The sequence below is a fragment of the Numenius arquata genome, chromosome 6 (genome assembly GCF_964106895.1).
Source record: "Numenius arquata chromosome 6, bNumArq3.hap1.1, whole genome shotgun sequence".
Lineage (NCBI taxonomy): Eukaryota > Metazoa > Chordata > Aves > Charadriiformes > Scolopacidae > Numenius > Numenius arquata.
In genome coordinates this window covers 65,248,734-65,271,804 of record NC_133581.1, presented here as the reverse complement: position 1 = coordinate 65,271,804, position 23,071 = coordinate 65,248,734, and the positions used below count along the sequence as shown (strand labels likewise).

General features: G+C 40.9%; 1 protein-coding gene across 1 annotated transcript; it reads left to right on the top strand.

The window, feature by feature from the left end:
• The first annotated feature begins 1,628 nt into the window (after window positions 1-1,628).
• Window positions 1,629-22,777, top strand: NAA30 (N-alpha-acetyltransferase 30, NatC catalytic subunit). Its single transcript, XM_074149006.1, has 5 exons — window positions 1,629-1,698; window positions 1,980-2,900; window positions 10,424-10,547; window positions 12,592-12,647; window positions 19,606-22,777. The coding sequence occupies exons 2-5, from the start codon at window positions 1,983-1,985 to the stop codon at window positions 19,741-19,743; spliced, it is 1,236 nt and encodes a 411-aa protein (XP_074005107.1). The 5' UTR covers window positions 1,629-1,698; window positions 1,980-1,982; the 3' UTR covers window positions 19,744-22,777.
• The last annotated feature ends 294 nt before the right edge of the window (window positions 22,778-23,071 follow it).

Genomic DNA, 23,071 nt, shown 5'->3' with positions numbered 1-23,071 from the left:
AGGCTTTTTTCCATGGTACCTGTAACTTCATTGCAGGTAACGGGGTGTTTTCCTGATATGTTAGATCATCTTCACCCTCTCTAACAACATTTGTTGGCACTGGATCATCTTCTTAACACAGATATCACCCAAACATGTGGCTCAAACGCTCTTAATCACACCGCCGCAAGATGGCAAATGAGAAGAGAGTCTGGGCCACCCTACGCTGATGAGACATTTGTTTGCTCTCCCTGTTTAAACTACCGGAGGACACTGAACTTCACAGCACTGCCGCTGTGCCAGGGCAGTTCTAATCAGGCCCCCACACACAAACCCACATTAAAGCCCTTCAAAAATTATGTATGTGAACACCTTTGTAGAGCAGATAGAAGTGCCTAAGCAGAGCAACTGCAGGACACATGAAGCCAACATAAATAGGGATAATATGCATTAATCTCTCTGAATGGAGTCTTGGAAAAGAATAAATAAAAGAATACAGAGTCCCATTTCATTCTCAAAAAAAATAAGTATTTCTGTCAGTAACTACTTTGAATAAAAGCCTTATAATTCTCTCACTTTCAAATAGGCATTTTGCTCTTTTCCTACTTGACTTCAGAACTCAGCAATTCATAAACGGAAGCCTGTAACCCCACAGTCTATTTTCTTCCTAATTAAAGAACCGTGTTAGGACATGTAGAGTAGTTGCTGGATTTTCCTTTTAAGTCCAGACCTGTCACTTCCTTGAAAAATAACTGTAGCAAATGAAAATGAGCAAGTCTTGGAACAGCCCTGCAAAGCTTTCATGTGAGAAAAGGAAGAACCCACTATTTCTCTGCACTTTGAGGGGCCATGTGTGTATTTTAACAGATGACTCAGATTTAAAGGACTCCTTTGTTGCTATGAGATCTAGTAGTGTGTTCTTACAATGGAGATTATTTAATGCAGAACAGCAGTGGAGAAACTGGATCACTTGGGACTACTTCTTTGAGCTTTGCTGAGTTTCTGCTGTTATCCGTGGAAGTCCCAAGGCCTGCCTTTGCCGATCCAGACGAGGAACGACATCTCTCGCGCTGCTTTGGGAAGGAAGAGCCTCAACTCCTGCACTCTGCCCTGATCTGCACCAGTCTCACCAATGCACTGCTGGCGCCCATCCCTAGACTCAGCAGTGCTGGCAGCGCCTTTGTGGGCTGCGCCTGTGCCCTGCCAGCTTTGGGGTGATCAAACAAATCGCAAACACTCCTGTGAGCGTCTCGCGGGGTGTGAGTAAGGGCAGGGGAGGCAGCAAAGGGAGACGTCTGAGGGCAGTGGTGCCGTCGCCAGTGGATCCACCCCGGGACACCGGCCTAGGGCCGCGCCGGCCCGTAGGCCGGAGCCTGACCCCAGTGCCAGCCTCACCCGGGCAGGCAGACTCGCACAGCAGCCCGGGCAGCGAGTGACCCGACTCCCCGTGGATGACCAACGGGGGCGGCAGGACCCTGCGGAGCAAAGCCGCCGGGCTCCGGGTCGCGGGACCGGACCGGCAGCGTGAGCCACCGTCCCCGGTCCCGCCACCGTCCCCGGTCCCGCCCCCGCCCCGCCGTCGCTAGGCCCCGCCGCCAAGGGAGGAAGTGTCGTAACGGCTGACAGGAAACTTGGCGGCGTGTTACGGCAGCGGCAGCCGCGCTTGGCGGCCGCTGGATGAGCGGAGAGTGGGAGCCGCGGCGCTGAGGAGACGCGGGGGTGAGTGGCCGCGGCGACGGGCGGGGAGGCCGCGGCGGGTGGCCGCCCGGGGCCCGCAAGGGACCGGGGAAGGGCCCCGCCGGCGGCGGCGGGGGGAACGGGACAGCAGGAAGAGGCGGCGGCGGGGCGGCGAGGCGGGGCCCGGGCACCGTCTCTGCCTTTGTTCGCGCCCCCCCCCCCCAACCCCGACCGCGGCCCGTGAGGCCGCCGCCTCCCTCCCCTCGCCCCCGTCTCGTCTGACTCCCTCCTCCTCGGTGGGTTTGTGTCGGTCTCTCCCGTAGGATATGGCCGAGGTACCGCCGGGGCCTAGCAGCGTCCTCTCCCCGCAGGGGGACACGCTCTCCCCCTTCCCCGGAGGAGGAGGAGGAGGGGGGCCTGCTTCCTCCTCCTCCTCCTCTTCCACCTCCTCTGCTGCCGCCGCCGCCTGCACCGGGGCCCAGGACGAGGAGGCCGAAGAGGAGGAGGAAGAGGAGGGACCCGCGGGCGGACGGGAGCGGCAGCAGCGAGGAGGAGGAGGCAGCGACGGCGGCAAGGGGGGGCCGCAGCAGCACCGCCTCCACCACCACCACCACCATCCCCCGCACCACAACCACCAGCTCAACGGCCTCATCAGCCCCGAGCTGCGGCACCTGCGGGCCTCCCTCAAGAGCAAGATCCTCAGCTCGGAGGCAGGGGCAGCCCCCGAGGGGCTGGAGAACAAGCGAGCCAGCAAAACAATGGGCTCTGGACAGCAGCAGCAGTCATCGCCCCCGACCACAGCACCGTGCTCATCCTCCCTTACCAACCACCTCCCTCCCCAGGGAAGGACTGCACCCTCTCCTCCTCCTTCTCCCCCAGCAGCAGCAACAGGGGACAGGAGCCAGCCTGCTGCCACAACTACGACTGCTGCTAAGACTGCAGCCCGCAATGGACTGGCAGGAGGGACTGGCTTGGAGGAGGAAGAGCAGGAGGAGGGGGATGAAGGAGGGGAGGAGGAGGAGTCCCTGCTGCTACTCTCCAGGTCCTTAACAGCAGCTTGCAGTTTGAAAGGCTCGGGAACGGACTCTCAGCCCGAGGAGGACCTAACGATACGATACGTCCGATATGAGTCAGAGCTGCAGATGCCCGATATCATGAGACTGATCACCAAAGATCTGTCTGAACCCTACTCCATTTACACATATAGGTATTTTATCCACAACTGGCCACAACTTTGCTTTTTGGTAAGTGTCGGAGGGGGCAGGGAGGGCAGAACTTGGGGAGTGGTTTGGGGCTGGGGAGGAGAGGATTAAAGGGTTGACATTTGTGTTAATACTTTTAATAATCTTTTTTGTGGATAAGGCCAAGCTTTTGGGGAAGTACCTGTCTTCCTAATGAAGTCCCCCTGTGACCTGTGCATGTATAAGTAAAGCATACGACTGAAGTTCCTACATTCGTTAATAGATGTTTTAAGTAGTGGGGTTTGAGCACAGGGCTAGGATCCAGGAATTCAAGGCTTCTAATCTTGGTTTTGACATTGACTTTTGTGACCTCTGGTAGTGCATTTTATCATTCTATCTCAGTTCCTAGGTTTGTATTTTAAAAAGTACTTAGCCCACTAGCATCTTACAAATGCTTAGCAATTCTTGCACAATGGTTTTAAACCATACTTCAGCATGGCTAGCATATAAATGTTAAGTGATACATGAAGAGACATTGTGAAAGGTTTTGTAGACTTTTTGACCTATTAGCTTTTAAAAAGACAGGTACCACTGTATTGCTTCTTACAGGTGTGGTAGTGTATGCAGCATGCAGAAATTCTCATGCTGCTTAGATTGTCTTGCTGTACTAACAATGTATTTAGTTTTATATTCTTCCTACTGCACTATTGAGAAGATTGATTTAGCTGTCACCCTGTCTTTTGAAATGTGTAGCATTTCTTACGGAAAAACTTGTGTGTCAGTTGAAAAGCATGCTTTTAGGATGCTAATCTGTCCACAGGTGTATGAAACTGAGTGTAAGTTGGCCTGAGGGGTATACGTGCATAGTGGGAGTTTAGCTGTGTTTGATTTACTCATAGGAAAAGTTACGTCTGCAAAACAGAACGTTTATGGGAGTGTATGGCACTTCCTTGCTAAGGTAAATGATGAATTCTTCTCTCTTGATGTTTTAATCAAGGCTGGTCCCTTCTCTGAAAGGTATAATTTAGTAGGAGCCAAGACACCCTTCAATTCAGGAGTATCTTTGTAAAATTTTAATAGGATATGAGTACAGGAGGTGAGGCTAATGGACTCCATCTGGCCTTAAACTTCCTGAATGTTCCTGGTTTAGGGTCTGGTATAATTTATAGCAGGATTTATATGATTTATAGAAGGATTTTCAGAACCATGCCTCTTAAAACCCTGAAGAGGGAATACAGTAGGATTATATGAAGTTGAGCAAAGCATTACCTTCTGGAACAAAATAGAAATACAAAAATACTTGAAAACATTGTTTCATGCAAAGTCATGTTTGCCATTATAAGGATGCTGATCAGAGCAGAATGGTATTTTTCAAGCACTGAGTTATGTGTGTGACTGGTTTAACTCATACTGAAAAGAAATGCTTGTGAACTACAAATGTCCATACTTACAGCATCAGGTGTATCGCTGGTAATGTCAAGGCAGTGTTGGATACTATTAGATCACAATGCATCTGTTTAGACTTGAAATCTTTATATTTTTTTTTTGTCAGGGAGTAGCTTAAGAATATTGTTAAGGAAAGAACAATGGCAAGTTGTTTGACAGAGCACTAAACCAGAAGATTTCTAATATTTAACAAGTGCATTCAAAGAAGGAGATATTACTCAAGGAAAAGAAAACGTCTTAAGCTTATTTTATAGTGACAGCTTCTTTTTTTCATAGCCTTGAAGAATCAACAAAACTTTACTTGAACTCTGTGTCATTCTACACAATTTGCCATTTTTTTTTTGAAGGGTGGAATAATGTAAAGTACATAAAACTGTAGAGAAGAATATGTGGCTATGAATGTCTAAAGCTGTTAGCAAATTGTTATCTACTTAATAATTTGAAGCTTGTGTAGTATGTTGAGTCAAATTTGATGGGTGTTTTTTGTGACTGGTTTTAGTGTTTTTAAGATTTGTTTTTTAGAGATTGTCTTGAAGACTTTCTGTTCTATAAAATTTAATTTGTTCCTGCAGTTAATGGATTCCTGAACTACTTCTGTCTCATAAGTGTCTGTAAAATATTTATCTTCAGTCAGGGCCTGCATATTCCAATTAGCAAGAACAGTGTCGGGATGGTGAACAGAAGCATAGTCCTTGATCTCACAGAATCATTGGTCTTTAATGCCTTGTGGCCTCACACCCTTATGGTTTCAGGTTTTGTTTTGGTTTCAGTTAGTTTTGGGGAGAGGGGTTAGATTGCAGTTTGATTGTATTTCAAAAAAAAATAAATCTGTAGGGATTCAATCAGTTCCTTTACTAAATTTAAACATCACCATTTAAAAAAAAATATTCAAATATTCAAATTTAAAAATTAAAACTCACCTGTCTTCATTGCGCTGTCATGGGCTGCTTTCCCTTTCTCAACATGTGAGGGGAAAATACTAACATCATTTAAATTTGAAGGTGGAACGTGTATTTTCCATGAATGATCAGCAATTGTCCCTTGCTGCTATTTATTCAGTAAACCATCTTAAAGACCATAATTTTGCTATCTAGCATTTTGGATACATGCCAATGCAGAGCTGTTTTCTGGGGGCATTATTAACAATTATTCCTGACGGTGATTATTTCATGGGTTTGAAACTTGCTGAGTTTTGGCTTGGCCTTCCCGAGGTGCACCGTTGCTCTAACGGCTGGTGCAACAAAAAGAGCTGTTTGCTCTTCCGTTCTGCTCAACTGCCTCTTCCTGGCCTGTGCCAACCCTCCGGTTTCTCCGATTTGGGAAGCCAAAGTAGCCCTCCCACCTCCACCATATATTTCTAAGCGCATGCGTATGTGTTTTAGGGTCAGGTTTCTGTTGGTTTAAGGCTCCAAAGTAGTAGGATGTCACAGACACCGGTGTTGGTGCGAGGGAAGAGGTGAAAACGCACCGCTGGAGGGAAGGCATAGGACCAATCCTAACTAGTCACTAGCATGGTTTTGCTGTATCAAACTACTTCCTAACTGTCCACTCAAAAAAGAAGTTAATATTCCATTTTAAAAGGACCTGGAGATACTAGGAATCTTCAAAACCTCTTCACTTCAACGTGAAATTCATCTCTCTAACTGTCTTCCTGACTTTTAGAGGTAACAAGTTGGGAATATGTGATGGTCAGTTCCTCTGTGTTACACTGCAGCATTATCTGAGGTGTTGCAAGGTAATTAACCTTCTCTTCCATAAATTGCAACTGTCTGCTTAAACTCGGGTGTCTGCTGGCTTTGGAAGAGCAGGTTCACACTGTGTGCTAGGTGTGAATGCCCCGTTAATTCCCCTTTCTTACTTATTCCCAGAAGCTCTGTCAGCTCTGCCCAATTTATCTTCAAATTACCTATTATAACCACTCCTCTGTCAAAAAACGAAAGAGGAAAGGTGTATCGTTTGTTTCACGTGAAGCATTTTTAAGCATCACTACAGCGTTGTCCCCGTGTGCGTTGTAAATGCATTTTCAAAGTTGTAGCTTCCTTTTAAAGTAGTTTTTTGTGGCTTCTAGTCTTAGCAGTGTTAAAGTTCTGAAACTTCCATTTCGAACTGATACATTAAATATTTCAGAAAATTGTTTTCAAAATACTTTAGCGTGGGAGAGGTGATCTTAGGAAACCTTGCTCTCTGCCAAAGTTTGGATAAGACAGGATGTAATAAAAGCAGAGTTCTGGCTGAGTGTTGTAACCTCTCCTGTAATTCCCAGTACTGCACCACTCAGCTGCCTTTTAAGAAAAATCTGGAAAATCTATGCTTTTATTGGGTTCTTAACTTTGCCACTAGCTATAGCAGCATTTATAATTTAAACTTTCACAAGTTTAAAAATAACCTATTAATTCCATGTAAGTGGTTTTAGATGTGTTGTAAATCCTAAATGACTGCAGTTAAGATCTTGTTTTATACTAATGCTTTGCCTTTTTTTTTTTTTTCTAATTGGATTTTATTCAAGAGTCTAAGCGTACTTCACGTTGAAGTTAAGACTTGCAAGACATCGCCCCTGTTTTTTAGTTGGGGAATATTTGGGGCATAAAAGAACTGGGAAAGTTAGGAAACTTCCTAACCTCATGGCAGATGCAGGAGGAAATTCTATAGCATCCATTCCCAGTTTGCTAACTCTGTATTCCAGTTTCCCCGTAGGTATGATGGTTGTTTCAGAGACACGTTTGCTGCACTACTTCTTGCTGTCAGAGGCTTTGTGAAAACTTCACAGTTGTTGCAGCACTGGAGTACGTAACGTGTAGTTATTCTGGCTCTGCCCTTGCGCAGGAGGGAATTACTCCTGTCCAGTTTCACAGAGTGGAAACAGAGCGATGTAGTGATTTGCCCAGTATCGTGAAGAGCTCTGTCTGAACTGCCAGGCTTTAGGTTAAAACCATTACCCTAAATGTATCCTCTAATGGCGTTCAGTAACGCGATGGCTAAATGTAAGCCAAAGGGTTCATACAGAGCTGCTTCTGTGATACTTTGGGATGGATTTAGGTGCGTGTGCGAAAGGGAAGCCGTGTTGCAGTTGCGCAGGTTCTACTGCATTTGAATTGCAAAATATTTCTCTTTCAGGGGCTAGTTGGTTGTTTTAATCCTCTTTAAATGGGAACAAATGTCACAGGATTTGGGTATTAAATGCATACTCAGACTATGGCTGACAGACTTAATGCCATCTTTTGCTAATGAAATTAATGCCAGTTGTTTAATTTTGTGAAAAGTAATGTTCTTGCTGATTTACAGACAATTCTGTGCTAACTCTTCTAGTAATGCATGGTTGCAATACGAAGATATTAAAATCTAGTTTGTTTTAAACATTTAAACTTATTTGCATCAACTTTGTTCTTAGGAATACTGGATTTGAATTCATGTATGTTAATCCTGCTAATGACTTACGATTGAAGTAAATCTTATAGTACTCCATGGGGTTTATAATATATAATAGTAACTTGGGCTGAATTTTGTTTGTGGAAACTCGTATGTTTAGAAGTACTCTCTATACCTGAAAAGAAAATTTGGCCCGTGGTTGTCTTTTCATAAATGGTGTTGTGTGGCAGCTACTTTTTCTCTCTCCTCCCTATTTCTGTCTCTCGTTTTTTTTTTTTATTTACACAGTTTAACCTTCTCCAGGGAATTAAGTTACAAAGTTTTACATTGCATTCTAGGTTCATTTCCAGCTTTAGATAAGGTTGGAGAGAAGGAGAAAGGAGAGGAAAGGCAACAAAAAACCTCAAATTGAGGTGGAAACGCAGCACTCCCTCTGTAAGTGGAACAACATAAATGAACTGGCAGATTTACCTGCCTAAAGACAGAGAAATAGATTTCAGTGTTTGGGGAACTGGTAACAAGCTCTCTGGCAACAGTGGTAAAACCAGTGGGGTATTTGCTTCTTTGATCACTGAAGCAAAATTCTTTGCTCTTCATTTAGCATTTTAAACATATGATTCATGAACACAGCTTTTCTGAAAAGAGCCCTAAAGAAGAAAGAGCACAGATATGCAGTGTCTAGAATGTCACTACTCTTGAAGTGTGTGTAAAAAAAAAAAAAAAAAAAAAAAAAAAAAAAATCTTAAAAATTCTCTGCATGACTGTTATGATCAATAGTTTGCACGTGTTCACTTCAGGGCAAAGCACAACTAGAAAACTATAACATGTTAGCTTGCGGTGTGCTGCTTTTTTTTTTTTTTTTTTTTAGTGAGGTATAAGATTACATCTAGGTACTCTGCATAATTATAGCAATGTTATGAACAGTCTGTCTGATGATACTCTTTATTTAACTCCCTGGTTTTCTCAGGTCTGAGCCAAGATACAAAACTTGCCTTGAGCTGACACTTTGCATACATAGTTTTAGTTTAAGTAGAGCTTTTCTTTTTTTATGGAATAAACTGTGTTTTAGACCAAATGAAAGATTACTTAGAGGCTGTGCAGCATGATCTAAATGGACTGAAATACAGCTTTTATTTTAAAAAACCACTTGTTTAGATTGTTCAGGGTTGTTCTTGGATACTGCAAAAATGTGTTTTCCTGCCAAATAAAAACTTAGCAATAATTATATTTGCCTGATGAGCTTAAACTATATCAGAAATGGTGTTAGGATCCTGCTGCTTTGCAGAGCTTTGGAGCTGAAGCTCTTACATCTTGGACTGCTTCATTTCACCTGTGATACAGCTGCTGGTTGAGAGACAACTTGGTTAATAACCCACCATCCAGGTAGAGATGCTAGAAGATGATGTTCTTCTTTGGGCAAAATAACAGTGAGTCTGTGCCTGTGATATGATCTGCCCGAATGACTCTTCTGTCCGTAGAGTCTTAGCCTACAAGCTGTATGTAAAAAGGTTGAGGTGGTTGGAGGCTATAGGATATATACCATAGGCTTTGGAGAAGTGGGTTCGCAGGTGGGCAGTGCTGAGGCCTGGCCAACGCTGGCTTTGGCAAGTCCTTTCCGTTTGACGTGTCTTGCTGTTGTAAATTTGGATTCTCCCCAAGCCCTGGTGCTAGCACATGCCTGTGCCAATCATGTGCTCTAGTCCCGGTTTAGTTGCTCTGCTTGAGCCGAAGGCGAGTTCCCCCCTGCAGATACAGGTCTCTCAAAGGCTGTGGATCCACTTATACAGCCATACGTACATTTATGAGTTTCTTTTTTATCTCTGTCGGTCTTTCCTGAATGAATAGTAATTCATTCTCCCCTTGGATGCTGTCCTACTCTGCAGCATTATTCAGTTTTACTGCTGCAGGTTATAATGTCATTAATCTCTCAGGCTGCCTGATCCTTCAGTTAACATATGACGTAGTTTTTTCTTACAGTCTTTCTCTAATATATTTCATGGTAAAATTTTGGTGAACACAGTGGTTGTGCAAGTAGCTTGATAAGTGTTTGGGAAGGAGTTGCATTCTTTTCTTTCTGGGTTGTTTGGTTTTTTTCCTTAATGTTTCAGAATAACTGCATCTCCCTGACCCCACTTTTGGTGACAATACCATTGGGATTAACAGTCAGTGCGTAGCAGTTAACAAATGAAATCTCTGAATAGTTAAAACGTGTGAAATTAACTGTGCTTTTTTGTTTGTTCTTTGGGTGTCATGTGACTGAAAACGACAGTTTCTAAAGATTAAACGCAGCAACGTGTTTCACTGATCCATTGTGGCCTTGACATTAAAAGCAGACAAAAATTAAGCATCTTATCTACCACAGGCCTTGTACCTAAAAATTCAGATTGCTATAAAACAGGAAAGGACTTCTTTTTTACCTCTGTGGCAGCCCATGTGAAAGGGTGATTTATGCATTAACTTGATCTTCCCCGCTCCATTTTATCACACGTGTTCTTGCCTGTAGACTTCATGGAATAATAATGTGGTTCTCTCCAGGACAATTCATTGGTTATTAATTGACTGTAACTTTATTTGAATGTAATAAAGAAATAAGAATCCTTTAATCTTATTTATACTTTTTGAGACCTTTTTAAAATTTTTTTGTGTTTTTTTTTTAATAGCTTTATGAAAACAAATTTTGTGTGGCTGTTTCGCTTAAAATGAACTGGTTTACTACTTTTAGTAGCTCTGTAGATCACAAACTGAGAATGCATACGTGTATGTTTGTCTTTAAGGCCATGGTAGGTGAGGAGTGTGTAGGTGCCATCGTCTGCAAGCTGGATATGCACAAAAAGATGTTCCGCAGAGGTTATATAGCCATGTTAGCAGTGGATTCCAAATACAGAAGAAAAGGAATTGGTAAGAATAGCCTTTTTTGTTATTTCTTACTTCAATCCTGTAGTTGGGGTAACTGTAGCTGTCATAAAGATTTAAGCAGGACTGAACTTCTAGATGTGGTGGTTTGTCTGTCATCCCTGCCTTGCTCGACTGCACAAGCTCCCCAGTGGCTTTTTTTAAAATTTTATTAAAATAACCTGAAATGCCCTATGAGATTTACATCTGGGATATGATAAAGCTGAAAAGAAAGGCAGTCATCAACCCCTTACCTCTGCCTATTACCGCTGTCAAATAACAACAGTGGGAATTGCTTTGGGTTTTTATATGTGCCCTATCACTGCGTTTCTATGTTATGTTCAGTCTATCTTTTTTCAGTGGATTTATCCCTTGGCTTTCCCCTATCAATTATGCATATATTGCCCGTTGGGGAGGATGTATGTAGCTCATTATTCTATTAATAAGTGAAGAAGAATAGTTGTGTATGGCTACTTGAGTGGCTGAAACAGAGATGTGTTTTGTTGGGAAGTTACACGATAAAAGAAATCACTCTTGGCAGGGACTTTCCCCTCCCTCGTTGCCCCGATGAAGGGATTTTCATTCTAACACCAGTTGTCCTAGTTGGCTTTAATTAAAGATCTATTCTTATGGAACTTGGGGTTTTTTTGGTGTTGGTTATTGTGAAATTACATTTTGTAATATATTTTTGAACTTAAAACGTAGACGTCGGCTTGAAAGCCTAGAAATGTGCATCACCACTCATTCACACTGAACAGCTCATACTTTTGTGATTAAAGACAGAAAATTACTTGCAATGGAAAAATACGGTGATGCTTCACAGAATGGTACCATTGTGTTTGTTCTCCTCTTAAAAAAAAAAAAAAAACCCTCCAAAAACCTTGAAGCACTGTGTATTATCATGGCTATTCAAGCATGTGCGGATTTATTTATTTTTTTTTCCCTTCAGTGCAATTCAAAAGCCATTGTTGGTTTCTCTAAGGGAGCAGAGGGAAGAGGATACTGAGAAATCACTGTCTCTCCCTTTTAGCTGAGTCATGAAGGAGCCTGCCATAATTTAATTGCAGGTGCTTGGATTCATAAGTAAATAAGAACTAATGCTGTTATTATGAGGATCTCTGCAATATTTTTCCCTCACTTTAGTCAGTTCGTTATGTTAGAATTATACAAATAGAATATATAGGTAAAGCCTTGCTTACTTTAGCATTACTTTTTCCTACATTTGCCACCTTTCTTGCTGTTTCTCATAGTATGCTGTTAATCTGAAGATTTGTTTTAAATGTGGTTCAGTTTTGTCGTACGTTCAACAAGAAATCTTAATTGATTAAAGTTTTGAGAATACTTTAAAACATTCTCTAGATTCCTTGGGGTTTTTTTTCCTTTTCCTTAGCCTTCTTATGGAAGTGAGATTTATGCAATTTCATTGAACAGCAGTTTTTTCCACTAATAACTGAAATCAACTTTCAATTTCACCCCAATTCTACAGACAGGTAGGGATATTACATTTGTAGAACTGTTGCAAAATAGATGAAAAATAAAAGAACTAAATTAATGCTTGACTAAGGGGAAGGGAAGGGCTTCAACCATATTAGTAGATACTAGCAAATCCAAATGGGAGTGAGCCACAAGGAAAGTGGTTTCATAAGTTCTGTTACTAATAGAAGTATTTGTTTTAGTAAGAGGAAATTCCCTTGGAAGATGAATGTCCTTCAAGTACATGCCAGCAGAGTTTGACTTTAAATGCAACAAAAAAAAGGAACGAATCGCATCTTGGAAGGCTATATATAACACCATGTTAAACATAGAAGCCTGTTCCTAATATCCGTGTGTTGAAGAATCTTGCGCTCAAGCTGAGTCTCTGGATAACTTTGCAGATTATTTTAATGTCCAGAATTGAGACTGCAACTTGACTGCAACTTCTTATTTATTTCTTTTTCTTTCCTCCCTGCTCTCCCCAGGTGTCATGTCATGTAGGTAGCACATGTTAGTCATATATAAACGAGCATCTTCTGCATTGCAACTCTGACACTCACTGAAATCTATATTTCAGGTACAAACTTGGTTAAGAAAGCTATTTATGCTATGGTTGAAGGAGATTGTGATGAGGTAAGATTTTATAATCAAAACCTTTCATAATGTAAATGGTTTGCATTCTCCTATATGTGGATTCATTTCACAGGTTTTTCTTCTACAGGACTTTTTTTAGGTGGGGAGTGGGTTGGTAAGAAGCTATTCCTTTTATAATAAAGGGAAAAATAACCTCAGGAAAACATATGGCGCGAATAGGAGAAGGATTTTCTAAATTTGTCTTAGGGGCTCAAGTTCAGTGTTTCAGGTTTTGCTTTACTTTGAAACTGTCCCAGCCTTTGGTCACGGGCACGTTTTCCTCCAAAGACTCTAGTTTAAGGTGCTACTGACCAGTGTAACTTGCACGTTATGTGTAATTCTTCCATATTTTCAGAAACACAGAGATACTGGAACGGTACGTACTGTAGTATTGCAGAATAGGGTTTTATCACAACAAGTCATCAGGCTACTCTGACAGCGTATAGCTGTATTATGTAGTGCTAACAGAACTCTCATGATTTAGAATGTCAACAAAAACTTGGAAGGAAAGTGGCTGAACGGCTGTTTAAACTTTCTCTGGCCTATGTGTTGTCAGTCTTTCCTTTTGCCAGATCAGAATCCCTTCTCCTTTTTTTTATTTTATATATATACATATACACATGCATATATATATATATATATATAGCAACTAACTATGTGCCATGTCTAACTTGTGAAGAACTCTCCCTCCGTCCATTCTCCTTCATCAGTTGTCTGTCCCTTTAACTTTCATCCGCTTCGTACAATGCAATTGTTCGCTTGTTCCTGACGCCTGAGCCCTGTGTCATTTCAGTGTGTCAGAGTTAACGATCCTTTGATCTCTCTGTTACCGCCTTTCAGCTGCTCCCTCAATTGTCCTCCTGCGGCGTGGTGAAGTTTCTTATCCAAAACTACAATTTGTGTCACAGGACTTCTGGCACATGCTCTGTATATTTTTCCACGTGTTGTGTTATACCTTTTGCAGCATCCTTGCATGTGTTCTGACTTAATTCATTTATTCTTCCCATCAGATTCCTTCATGCCTCTGCTTACTGGTGTCTATTCCCCGCCCCCCCTATAATTTACGTTGGACTCAGGCAGTGTAGTGCAATCTGATAGTTCTGTAATTCTTCAAATTCTGTGTTTTGGCTTGTTGCTTCTAGTATCATATGTAATATGCTTTGCTCTAATCTGTTTTACCACTTCCTACGTTGAACTAATCAAGAAAAGCTGTTTGTTTGTTTTTTCCATGGCTTTCCACTATGTTCTTGAATTCATTTGCCATTGCTAGAGTATTCAAGATTAAAAAAAAATTTAAAGATAATTGAGGAATGGTGTCACACTGTTCACACCACAGTTGGACAATTGAGATATGGAGAAGTGAAGTGAATTGCTACTGTTGTTAGTGTCAGTAGTAAAACTGGCTTTTTCTACTCAAGCTACCGGAGTTGCAATAGTTACCATGTGATTTCTGAGTGCATGTATACATGTAACTCATGTAACTTAATTTCTAAATTGGACTATCTAACAGGTATATGCCTAATGATCTCTCTTGTGTCTTATCTTTTTTCCTACCGCTGTAATACCAGTCCAAGAGTCCTTCTTACTGCTTTTTTATCTTTGTAAAAATGAAATAAATGGGATAAGGATTGCAATCTAGTCTGCAGTAAGACCTCATTAAGTCTTAGGCACAGATTTTCATCTCTGGTGCTGTATAAATGCTTTGTACTAAGTGCATGGGCTATTTTTTAGAGACTATTGGTGTCCCTCTTTAATCGAGCGCATTACGGTTCAAGCTCCTTGGAGTGTGTGCTGGACGGGTGCAGGCATGTTTCAGAAGCAGTTTGGAAACTGTGTAACCATATTTGTGGGATGATGGTTCTGAACTAATTATGCCCTGCTTCTTGGGGGCTTTTGCATCAGCTGAGCCTTGTGTTGGCACAGAATTTTGAAATGGGAGCTTATGATGCCTGGGCAATGTGGAGCACAAGCAGAGTATATTTCTGACTTTCTGTGCCAACCAGCAGAGGCATGCCCACACTGATTTGATATATTTATGTTGTCCTTTTTCGCATACAGGTTGCCTACAGCCAAATAGTCAGTGTTTTCATGTTTTCTTCTTTTCTTTGCCACCAAATATAGGCTTTGTCCAGATATACAGGGCAGAAAATAATGAAGTTTGTTACTTGTACCAAATGGTGGATTGCTGAGCTTTCGGTCATGACCAGAATCTGAAAAATCCAACTAGCCACCCATTCATTAAAAGCTCTGTCCGACAGAGCCAAAGCACTTACCCTCACCAGTTTTTACAAAAGTTGTTGGGAGAATGGGTTTTGCCTCTTTAATTGATGCCTAGAGCTGATCAAAGTACTACATCACAGTAATTTGTGAGGCATGTAAATAGTTTACTCATCTCTGCTGCTCTTAAGATATTTTTCTACATCCCTTAATAAAATGATGAAAATAAAAAAAAAATGCTGCTACTTGATATAAGATGAACTGCAATTCAAAAATCTGCTAGTTTCTGAAACTTGCTTGGAATAGGATTAAAATCATGAATATGCAGCTGTGGGTGTCATGAAAATTTTCCAAAGGCTGCTTGAGAATTCTTCCCTTCAATCTAATTATGGCCTAGTTGCCGTAAATGTACTTAATTTTAATAACTTGTGGTATATAATCTGATAAATACTTTGTTCAGTGTGTTACTTTTCTAAGTACTGTGGATTGGACTTTTGAGGTATCAACGTTGAGCCCTGAAAAGTAAAGGATACGTACAGCACCATAGATGAAAATCTTGAAAAATCGCTACCGATGTGTTGGCATTTCAAAGTATGCCACAATATTTTAGTGATTAAGGACATTTTTTTTTCCTGTAAGTAATTTACTGGGAATCAACTAAGCCAGGCCTATGGAACAAGTGATTTTCAGCGGTCAGCCAGCTGCCTAAGAGGTAGTTTATGCTATGTGCCACGCTTCAAAGCTAAGAGGCAATATCCTTCCAGCCAGGGGTTGTTTCCTGGCTTGAGGAAGCCATGGGGTAAGTGAAGAAGTGAATTGACTGGGGTGGAATCTGAGTGCAGGGGAGGAGATGGCCATGGAGCTGGCCGTGGCCTGTATTAGAATAGAAACCAGGGAAGTGATCAGATGTTGGGGGTGGGTGGTTGAACTGGAAATAACCTTCAAGCCTGAAGAAAGTACCTAACAGCATGCTTTGAGCTGGAGTGTCTGGATATAACATTGCAAAACTCGAGGGATCTTTGATCTTTTTTTTTATTTTTAACCGTTGGTGACTTTCTCAGGCGTTTGATTTTATTTGGATATTATTTGGGTTTTGTACATTTGCTTAGTTTTTACTGAGAAGCAATTTTCAAAAATTGTACTGCATAAGACCTTCATGTGGAACTGTTACATCCCTTAATCACAATTAGGAAGGAGGAGTTTTTCATTCATGTGTAGGTTTTCCATCTGTAACAAATGACCGTAAGTAATCTGCATATTATTCATTCACTTCATATTACTGAAATAATGTACCATGTACCTGGTAACTAATCAAAATAAGACTCTAGTAAGTGGGACTTTTAAGAGCTTTTTTTAAGCAAAATGTAGAATGTGTTGAATTTCCATTGAAACTTTAGGGTGATTTAAAGTGGGGGGTTTTGACATACCAGTAGGTGTGTCACTTTAATTCAGTCCCACACTTGGAAAAAATAAATGTGTATTTTTATGTAATCCTATTTGAAACTATCAAACTACTGAAATCTCTGTTTTTTCTTAATCTACAAGTCATTTAAGGTTTTAAGTGTTACATTTTGGGTGCTGTCTTTCTTTAAAAGTTAAGGCACTTAAACTGCTTAAGGACACTGGGCAAGCGCCCGTTGCTTGATTCTGATGATACACCAGACTTAGGAGGAAGAGTAACAACCTCTCCTGTGAGCACTGAGAGAGTCCTTCCTGCACTTGCTTATTTGGTTTGGCTGTATTAATTCTGTGGCTTGGTTTCTAGACTGGAGTTCATTCAGAGTTTGAACTGAAGAAACTTGACCTCTCAGTTTTTCTTCAGTTTAGGAATAAATTCTAGGTAGGAAAACAGAATAACAAGAAAGAGTGCACTTCGCTCTCACTATAAAAGGTTTCTTGCTTCTAAGCTCAATTAAAATTAGACAGTTGAGATAAAATGTTAGGTTTATGAAATTATGAAATTTAAGACATAAGAGAAAGGACCGGCCTTCAGAAAGCTATGGCTTGTGCAGAAAATATTGTTAAATCCAATCAGACCTTTGCTGGTCTCCAGAGGAGGATGCGATTGGGTTATTAGGGGATTTAACAGGCATACGTGTACAACAAAATAGACCCTGTGAGACCAGAAATAAATGTGATGATTGAAGGTTTGAAGCTTGATTGAAAATCTCACACAGGAAGAGATGAATCCTTCATAAAACAAAGCTAATGAAGTTTGGATAAAATATGAATGTGTTTCCTCATTAGGTAATAGAAACATGTCTTTAGCCCTTTGAGATCAGGGAATTACTTTGAATTGTGCTGAGTCTTCCTTAGAAATACCAGAGCAAATCTCTTGCGTTTGCTTCCAGGATGAGCATTCGCTCAGGTAGTGGGATTCCAGCAAACCTGAATTTCAGCATTTAACCACTCCCTTAAATTGAATGATCTGCAGACAGTTGGAAGCCTGTCAGCATTGCGAGGTGTGCGACTCGCAGTTGAATGCAGACTCGTTGTATCACTCTGCCAGGTTACTAAACTTTTATGACAGCGAATGCTATTTGTAGCTGGATTTCAAATAATAGTCTCCTGCGCTGTGGATTTACGTGGGTCAGATTTCCTCTTTGGCATAATGTTTTGTTTTAATTTGAATTAAGAAGTTGTACAATGTACATAATTATGTAGAAAACATCACTTCTCAGGAAAACTATTTTACTACCATAACTTGTTATAAGTTAATAGATACCCATTTTAATGGGTTAAGGATGTTAAGAATAATCACTTAAGTCACAAGACTTGATAATAATGTTCTATGAAGTGCCAGCGAGAGAAATTCAATCTCTAATTCTTGCCGTAAGACTAAGACTTGAATTAGCTTAAGAGTAGAGATACAACAAACTGTCCTGCTGTAACTTAAGAACTCTGACTATTAGTATTTTAATGTGTGACTCCTAGTTCCTTTTTGGCGAATGAACTATTTCTAGGTCTTATTTTCCCCCGGTTTATGTTGTTCGTTGAGTTGTTAGCTCCAGATTTACTTTTCTTTCACACGTTCTTATGCTGGAGAAGCACAGGGTGAATTATCCATTGGAATGTGGTCAGAGTGGCTTGAAACTTGAGTAGTGGTCAAATATATACATTAGAAGGATCTTAGAATCTTATTGAAGGTGACCAGTCTAACCGCTGGCTGCCTCCCTCTCTTACGTTGGCTTGGCCACTCCTTGGACGTGCAGAAAGCAAACGAGATGGAGAGAAAAAGAGAAGGATTTCTGCCAGGTTGCTTTTTGAAGTAGCACAGCAACGGTCCTAGGGAGCTGGCAGAAGGGGTGAGGGAGACTGGAAATGCAAGGCTGAAGGCACTGGGGCCACAGGGTCCGTAAAATAGATTGACTTAGTTAAACTAACTGTACAAATACAGGCTAAGATTTTGTTCCTGGTTTTGAGGGGGTAGGGAGTTGTTAAACAGTTTTCCTGCTTTTTATTGGAGGGGAGGGAAAGGAAAGGAAGCCCTTGGTTTTGAGGTGGGGTAGACGACTATTTTCGGATTAAGGGAGTCTTATGTATATAGCTCTAACTACACAGAGCAGGGTATCAAATGCTGGTTTAGAAATAGCCATTAGTGGACTTAGCAGTGGCAGCGATCACTGGTTTTCTGCAGAAATTGCTTAGGCTGTATTTTCATTATATGGTCTTTCTACAGCGTCCATCAGCTCTTGTTTAATATGTGAATGTACGCTGTCATGGGACTGTATGTAGTCTGGTCAGCTCATTAGTTCAGCCTGTGTTCTTGCATAATCATGATCTGTCCTTAATAGCAGAATCTTTAAATAATTGAGCGGGACAACAGTAAAGAGGCAAAACAAGTGTTTATCACTTGGAGTGGGTGCACGGCTCCAGGTGTGCCAGAGCCCTGCTCAGTGCATTTGGGGAGAAGAAGGGACAACAATTCAGAGGGACCATATCTCAGCAGTTTTGTACTTAACTTCTTGTTATCGCCAGTGTAGTTTTTCGCCTGTACTTGAGACTTCTGGGACGATTTTGAGTCTTCGCTTAATTTGGACTATTCTTACGTTTGGGTTTGGTCTGAGCTGTTGATGGCAGACCTTCCTGCAACTGGGCTCTTACCAACCCAGGGGGAAAAAGATGGAAAAAGCTGCTCTCTCTTCCTGCACTCCAAATTGGGTTTGGGATACTCACGTTGAGCACAAATATTCATCGCAAATGTTGGGTCCGACAGCCAGTCGTAGAACGCTGAAGCGTGTATCTAAGGCTAAATCTGTCCAATTAGAGGTCAAAGATATTAAATGACTAAACAAAAGCTCATGTGCCAAGTCCTTGTGACATGCAAAAGTTCGGTTGCCCATTCAAAATTCAAAGTATGTTTTGGCCCCTGACCTGTTTGGTAGGTTGGGTTTTGGTGGGGTTTTTTTTGGGAGGGGGATGTTGGGAGGCAGAGATTGTTTTGGGTTTGTTTGGTTGGTTTTTAGCCTAGTTATTAGGTAATGAGTAGAAATACAATTTACAGCAAAGAACTAAAATCTTGATATGAATTGAAGTTGTTTACAATTAACACTGATTAACTGCTAGTTTTTTTAAATGTTGGAATGGAGAGAGTTTGCTTTAATAAGTCAGGACAATAAAAAATTAATTCCACTCCTTGCTAATAAGTGTACTTTTAGATAAAAACATTGAAATTGCTTCAGTAGTCACGTAATTGCAACTGCTTTCTAATATCTTTTTTTTTTCTTTTCTTTCCTCAAAGGTTGTATTGGAAACAGAAATCACAAATAAGTCTGCTTTGAAACTTTATGAAAACCTTGGTTTTGTGCGAGACAAGAGGCTGTTCAGATACTATTTAAATGGAGTTGATGCACTGCGTCTTAAACTATGGCTGCGTTAAAAGAAACCATCCCATCAAGCGACTGACGTCCCAACAGCGCAGAGTTGTCCTTTGCATGCAATGCAATTTGTCCAAAAATTGCTTTGCAGGAGTGGACTTAGTAATTTCCATGCAGCTCTTTCTGTCAGTGTCTCATTGAGTGTCGCACATATTTGTTGCACTTTGGCATGGCGCGTTTGTTCCGAATTAAAACTGATTGTTTCAAACTTGGGAGTTCTTTTGGTACCAGCGAGATGTGCCAGTCGATAGCCAAGATATGTTCATTCATTTGCAAGTCTACTGACTGTACTGCATAACACGGTGAACATTTTATCAAAGAACCTGTATGTGGAACGCGACTTTTTGGTTCCAGGAAAAAGAGAGAGAAAAAAAAAAAAAAAAAAAGCCAATGTAGATTGTAAAATTCTATAAGTATACTAACATTTCATACAAAAATTGCCATAGTTTTCTGGGAAAAGGCTTCAATTTTAGGTTTTATTTTTCAATATTGAATTTTCCATTCTTAAATATTGGTACCTCAGTGATTAGTGAATGAAAAAATGTATTGTAGGGTGGGGTGTGTGTTACAACGAGTAACAGTAACAATTAAATTGCGTCTGCCAGTGCCTGTATAGATAAGTATATTTGTCTTCACCTCTAAGTTTGGAGTGCATGCTTTTATTCTTTTACTTTCTTCAATTGTCTTTGCAAGAAAATTTCTGCTTTTATTTAAATTCTGGATTTGATAATAAATTATTTCAGATTTTTATAATTTGGATACTTCTCCCAAACGAGGGTTTGGAAGGCCCTTCTTTTCTTATAGCAAGAAGTGTAAGCTATTTTGAAAACCTTGAGTAGCTGCTAAAAGAGAACCTGATGTCACCAGTAAATCTCTGCTGGTTTTGGATGCACTTTTTTCGTTAAAAGAGTGAGGGACTTTTAAAAGAAGATATAGAAAATTAATGTAAATTGGTATGATTTTATTTAATCAAAAATTATTGCTAGAAGCTCTGAAAAACAGCTATTTTAAGATAGTTGGAACAATTTTTTTTTCAGATTCAGATTGCTTTGCTTCAGTGTTCTAAAATGCTTCAATCTTTGGTTCTTGGTCTTGGAAATAAATTTCAAGGTGTATTGTATCCATTTTTAGCTGCTCTCATTTTCTCTAAACTTATATGAGCTGAGATATTGGGGGATTTTTTCCCTCCAAAACCGAAGCAGCGGGGAAGGACTTCTCTCTCTCTCTCTCTCTCTCTCTCTCTTTCTCTCCTTCTCACATTCGCTCTTGCTCTGTTTTTCTCTTTTTATTTTTTTTTTTTTATTTCTTTAATTGGTTTTACATAAGTTTTACCAATACTCATCAATTTTTTTTCAGTAATTACAGTGTCTAGGCTTTCTTGTTCAGCGTGATCATATAGCCCAGTTCTATGAATCAGTTCGGGTTTTTTTTTTTCACTTTGGAAACAAAAACAACAAAGGTATTAGTTGACTTGTGGAAGAACCTACGTAATCTGTAAAAAGGATGAACTCTCAGTGAATCCAATCTTCTGTAGCTGAGCGTACTCTTCAGATTTGCCTTACTACACTTTTTTTTCCTTTTTTTTTTTTTTTTTTTTTTAGGGTTTGGTTTGAGTCATGGGTGGTTTGGTTTTTTGTTTTTGTTTTTGTTTTTTTTTTTTGCTAATTACTGTACATTTAAAAACAAAACCAACAAAACCCCTACCTCCAGTAACATTTGGAAAGGAGCCCTGTGCAGGAAAACTGGATTTAAAGGAAAGCCTTATTTTGCACAGACCAATCGCACATGGTGATGGACGTTTCTTACCATGTACAAATTATGAGTTGTATTTGAAAATAAAGATTTTTAATGGAAATTGGCCCTTCTGAGTTTTCTGCTTGTAAACACCATTCGTGCTTTTGAGGGGGTTTGTTCCCCTCAGTAAAGAAAACTCATATTTAAAAGGGTGCCCGAGTCTGTTACTCGCAGAACAAGCTAGAGTTCAGCCTAAAGCCTGTACGCTGCCACCGCTGCCTCGTGACACTCCTGAACCTTTTGTTATCCCCATCCCTCAGGTTTGCCAGTTTTTCCGGGCAGCTTTTCAGGAGGTTCCGCTCGTAGTTTTTAAGACTTGAACGCTAAATCCATCGAAACGGGACTTCTCTCAGCCGTGTCCCCCGGTGGTGCAGGACGTGGTGACTGCTCTGGCTGGCTTGAACTAAGGAGGCAGAGGAGGGAGGTTTCGTACCTTGGTAGCAGCCGTCGGACTCGTATCGCAGACTGCAAACCAGGCAGTCTTGTGTGTCTGCTGATGTTTAAAAACCGAAAAGCCAGACAGGCAAGTTTTCTATTGGTTAACAATTAAGCCGTGGGTGTCTTCAGATTCAAAACGCGACTTAGAAGTTTAGCCGAAAATCCCTTCGCACGAAGACACTGCCAAAAAAAACCCCACCGCTTCTGAGCAAACTTCAAATACAATTCTCTTTGTTTATTGTAAGAAGTAGTTGTCGCCATGCGGGGTTCGAAAACGCTGCGCAAAATAGGTGCACCTTTCTTTTAAGAGAGCACGTTGCCCGAGAGGTTCTGCCCTTGCTGCCGTGTAACGGGCAGTTCACTGCGGAAGATGCTGAAGCTGTACGCGTTGGGTCGTATTTAAAGAAACAGGATTTGTTCTCTGTGTCGCTTGGGATGCGGGTGTCAAGCGGGAAGTTCGGAATTTGCAAAGAGAGGAAAGCAGGTTTTCAAAAGAAATCCAGCCATGAAAAGTTGGTTATTTCTCATGTCTGTTGCTACAACGCGGTCCTCTCCCCCCCTCACCTTTTTGCATTGACAAATCTAACTAAGGAGTCGATCACTTTTATGTTTGAATTAGCACGGATGTTGCTGTTGGCTGACGTGTCGGTATGGATGTTTGCATTCTGTTATTTTCTTTTTAAGAAATGATCAGCTTCATCGCCATCGAGAAAAGCAGGCATAATCTAATTGGCGTTGCGTAGTACGTCACAAACTATTTTTCAGGGCACTGTAAGACGTTGCTAAAACTGAGTGCTATGTTACAAAAAAAAAAAATGATTTCAGGTCTTGTATAAGCATTACAACCTATCTTGGAGTTCAGGTATCAGGTGGGCATCTATGAAAATATCAAGTGTATCTCAAAAAATACTGGACTGCTGTTCTGAGTGGATTATATTCTTTTGTCCCTTTATCCTTTTTGATGAGAACAAAAACAGTGGGGTTATGAAATGTACAAGCTGTCTAAATACAATGCAGTCAAATAAATGGTTACGTTGTTTATCTATTTCCTTTGGAATGGAAATGTTCTAATGATTGTTTCGCTTTGTCGACAAAATG